Genomic DNA, 4,560 nt, shown 5'->3' with positions numbered 1-4,560 from the left:
AAAAAAAAAAAAAAAAAAAAAATTGGCTTTTAGCTGGCCATGGTAGCAAACACCCGTAATTCCATTTCCAAGGGCTCCACTGTCTGCGTTCACACCCGGACAAAGGACTGTATAGTATCTTAGCTTCCTCACCAGTAAAAGGAGTGAATCACACCTACCAGGCATGATTAAAAGAATAAAAAGAAATGTATATAAGTATGCAGCCATCGGCAAATGGTAGATATTTTTCTCGTTAGAACCTAACACTCCTGCAGAGACCGTAACATAAATCTTAAATTTAGTATCAGTATTTCTGGGCAGGTGTGACTGGTTTTCTCAAAGCCAAGGAATTTTAATCAAGTTCAGTGTTGAGAAGACAAGACACATGGAGATGAAGAATGCCTCGATTGCCTTAAGATTCTACTGAAGAGCAAGTGCAGGGCAAGAGAGGTGCCCAATAGTTAGGAGCATTTACTGCTCTACTAGAGACACAGATTGGGTTCCTACCCCCCACAGAAGGCAGTTTACAACTGCCTTTAACTCTAGTTCCTGGGGATCTTGTGCTTTCTTCTGGCCTCCACAGGTACCTGCACATGTGTGGTACATCTATACTCACACACACACACACATATACATACATACATACATACATACATACATACATACATACATACATACAGGCAGGGCACAGTGGTACAAACCTTCATTCCCAGCACATGGGAAGAAAAAAATCAAGCACATCTTTTTGAGTCTGAGACCAGCCTGACCTACATAAAGTTCCAGGCCATCAAGGACTACATAGTAGGACCCTATCTCAAATAAATAAATTAGTCTATAACACTTGGAAGAGAGATGACCTCTCTGAATGAGGCCATCCTAGTCAACATAATGAGTTCCAGGCCAGGCAGAGCTATATGAGATTCTGTCTCAAAAAATAAAAATAAAATAGTAAGTTAGAAGCATTTTCTTTAACCTTGAACCAAGTCCACAAGTCCACTGAAACTGCAAACACAAGATGGGACTCTTACCAACTTTGTACCAACTGTACGGATGGGGTCCGGAGAAGATTGTCTGGAAGGAGGCTTATTTCTTTCATTATATTTGCCAACCTAACAGGCAACTCTTGTCGCAGAAACATAAATGAGGTTTTTTCACAAGCATTTACTGATCCTGAAACCAAGCACAGTGGGAAAGGCAGTAAGTAGAAGGCAGAAGCTGCCAGGAGCCAGGAAGCAAGGGGAAAGGAGAAAGTCACCAGGTAAGGTCATGATGGTAGAATTATCACAGTGAGAGAAAGGGACTGGGAAGCAAACATATATCCCGGCAAGGTTGAGCTAAGTGGTCTACAAAGTAACCCTAACTCCAGAATGACCTTCCGATTCCTGATATTCCAATGGATCAGTACAACAACATAGGTACTTTGTTATAATTCACATTTACTATTCATTTTAGGATTAAGATAAACTAAGTGGGTCTGTTTTAAGGCTTGAGGTCTGTGAGAAAAGCCCATTCTATATGCCCCACTGCCGCTACCCTTTGGAAATTCTGATCCCTGACTCTGGCTAAATTTTGACCCAGGTATGTCAAGACTGACTAGATACAAATATGAATCACCAGGACAGAGTTAGTACACACAAGGTTTTCTGGCAACAGGAGGCAAAGACTACCAGAACCGTGTCAACAACCATCAAGAAGAACCTACTCAATTGTCTGATGCCTGGGAAATTCACCTGCCCCCTTTTCCACTCTTGTATTCAGATGTCTGGCAGAATAGTTGATGAGTATCCATCCCTTGACAAGTAGCTTCCCTTAAACTAAAATTTTATTTCAGCAATCCATTTGAAACGAATTCAACCTTGCAGATGAAACTTTAGTAGAAACTATCTTGTCAACAGTAGGTATATGATTAAGGAAAACATCTTGCAAAAGTTTAATAGAATATCCATGAACACTATAGTACAGGCATTTAAAAATAAAAGCAAATAAATAAATAAATAAATAAATAAATAAATAAATAAATAAATAAATAAAGCAAGCCACCGGGGCCTTTCACAGTCCCTTAAAAAGAAATACAAGGAAACCACACTGCAAAACACAATTTTAAGATAAAGTATCCAGCCACGCCACTTATCTCCTATGCCCTTTAACCATGTTATAATCTGACAACACGACACGGAGATAACTTTTTCTACTCCAGAACTTCTGGATTTCAATGTTAGAATATATATTAAGCATCCCCCCCCCCCCCCCGCATTACTCCTGATGATAAGTCGAAGGCCTAATTCTGCAGTTCCTTCTCCAATCTGTAACATACTGACAAGATCATGCACTTTACACGTGCTTGGGGCAGACAGCTCGTGAAACGAAGTTGCTCTCGGTGGAAACACTAGCGAGGAAGGAACTGGGCCAGTAGTAACTTGTTTTCCTGCCATCACGCCACTCTAGAGGATCATCGCTGTGCTGGCACTGATCTCGCCTCGGCAGAACGCCACCCTCGAAGCCGTGTGCGCTCTGGCCTTGAACCTGAGCAATGCTCCCCCAGAAGACACCGGGTCCCGAGCACGCACCTGCGCACGTGCGCGGAAGGCTGCAGCCCCTGCTTTGTTTTTCTCGCACACCCTGGTCTCAAGTCCCGGTTACGTGCCCGGCCTGCCAGAGCGCGCAACCTCCGGGGAGGAAGGAAACACCTAAGACAACAGGGGAGGCGACAAGAGGGAGGAGGGGGAGAGTCTGGGAGGACGGGGCCGGCACACGAAGGCCCGGCCGCCCTCACCGAAGTCCAGGAACTGCTTCATTGAGAGCGGCGACGGCGAGAAGCGCGCGTAGAAGTCCACCTGGCCCGGAACGCCACGCTCCGACTCCGGCCCGAAGCCCGAGGCCGAGCCCGAGGCCAGACTGCGGCTGGCACTGGGCACCGCGCAGCGGACGCCCCGGCCGCCTCGGAGCAGCCTCGCCAGCCTCATCCCGAGCCCCGCCGGAGGAGCCGGAGCCCCCGGCGCCAGCCTGCAGCTCTGTGCCGCCCGCCCGGTCGCTACGTGCGGGACGTGGCCGGCTGCGGGGGCGGGGAGCTGCTGTCAGCACCGCGGCCACCGCCCCCTCCATGTAGCCACGCCCACGGAGGCGGAGCCCCGAGAGGACGGAGGCGGGAGAAGAAAAAGGGGGCGGGTTAAACAGTGCCCCTCACTAAAGCCACACCCCCTTTGGGCGGATCCCCGGGAGGAGGACGGAGGCGGGGAAAGGGAAAAGAAGAAAGCAGCTCAGCCTAGAGGGATGGGGCCGCTGAAACCACCCGGAGCAAGCAGCCAGGGTCTTGGCTGGCACTCAGACAAGGCTCGGTGAAGATTTTGCTAATTCCCAGGAAGCCCGCGGGTGGCTAACCGGATCTTACAGTCCAGCTCGCCCTATGGTGTATCCCTTGCACGCCCACTTTCCTACTTCTCCGCCCTCCCAGTCTCAGCCGAAAGACTCTAGGACGTGCGGGGGTCACCGGCAGTGAGACTGTTCTAGAAACGCCCCTGCATCATGCAGGTCCCGCGATTAGTGTGTGAAGTCTCGGAGAGCTACAAGAGCTCACCCTTGCCAAACAGTGGAACAAGAGTTGAATTTGGGAACATGGCTCTAAAAAATATCACAACTACAGTCCCCGGAAGAGCACATTGGCAGCCCAACTTGCTCACTTTCTGCAAGCAATTTTGTACAGTGCTTAAAACCTCTCCACTCTATGCCTTTCTGCTAACTCATTGTCTTAAAGTCAGTGTGCCTGCTCCATCTTTTCAATGTCTAGAAGTAGTGAATATAGGCTTAGAGCATATTTAACATTTAATCCCACAAAACTGCATAGTCTACAGTTCCTCATTTAAAAAAAAAATCATTTCTGTCTTCTCCACGGCTACTTCCCCATACAATACCCCAACATTTTCTGTGTCTTAGGTGCAAGAAAATTACTCTGTCATGGATGTGTGTTGTAGGAATTTAGCAGAGTCGCTGTATCTGGGGTAGACGTTAGTTGTTTTCTGGAAGTACTTTGGCCTTGAAGAACCATTGTGGTAAACAGTAAAGAATATTGGTGGAAAACAGGGATCATTTTGGAGAATTGTTTTTCTGAAGGGGCGTTGCAGCCTTTGCATGACTTTGATGACAAAACCCCTCTGGCACACTTGAGGCCCTTGGATTACTGTACACTGCAAAGGATACACAGTACAGACTAATGTCATGAAGACGTGTGATGCTCTCCTTTATAAAGACATATAGATTAAATTAGGGACCTTGGTATGAGGAAATACTTTACCCCAAAACAACTTTGTGTAACAATCAATAAATACACCTTTGTACGACTGTTGGGGGATCAGTCCATCAGAGAGGCTGGGCCTTCCTGCTGCCACATAAGCCTTAAAATATCATCTTGGAGTGCCTTCTTTCATCAGCTAACTCATGCTACACAGAATCCCCTGACAGGAATGTGTTTAAATGGAAGCTTCACTCCAGGCCCTGGCATCCATATACCTGAAGAGTCTGGAATGTTTGAGTTACGACTTCACCGCAGCCCCTGGCATCCATATACCTGAAGAGTCTGGAATGTTT

The 4,560-nt window shown here is 47.3% G+C and overlaps 1 protein-coding gene across 2 annotated transcripts in view; it reads right to left on the bottom strand.

Annotated features, from left to right (window-relative positions):
- Pdk1 (pyruvate dehydrogenase kinase 1) overlaps window positions 1–3,053 on the bottom strand; it is a 26,161-nt gene extending 23,108 nt beyond the window's left edge. For both annotated transcript variants that reach the window (XM_005346567.2, XM_005346568.2), the window contains exons 1-2: window positions 2,753–3,053; window positions 1,008–1,149 (exon numbers count right to left, since the gene is read on the bottom strand). In XM_005346567.2, the coding sequence (XP_005346624.1) occupies window positions 1,008–1,149; window positions 2,753–2,942 (332 nt within the window). In that variant the 5' untranslated portion in view covers window positions 2,943–3,053. The remainder of the gene's footprint in view (window positions 1–1,007; window positions 1,150–2,752) is intronic.
- Window positions 3,054–4,560: the final 1,507 nt, after the last annotated feature.

The sequence above is a fragment of the Microtus ochrogaster genome, chromosome 4 (assembly GCF_000317375.1).
Source record: "Microtus ochrogaster isolate Prairie Vole_2 chromosome 4, MicOch1.0, whole genome shotgun sequence".
NCBI lineage: Eukaryota > Metazoa > Chordata > Mammalia > Rodentia > Cricetidae > Microtus > Microtus ochrogaster.
This window is presented reverse-complemented; position numbering and strand designations above follow the sequence as displayed.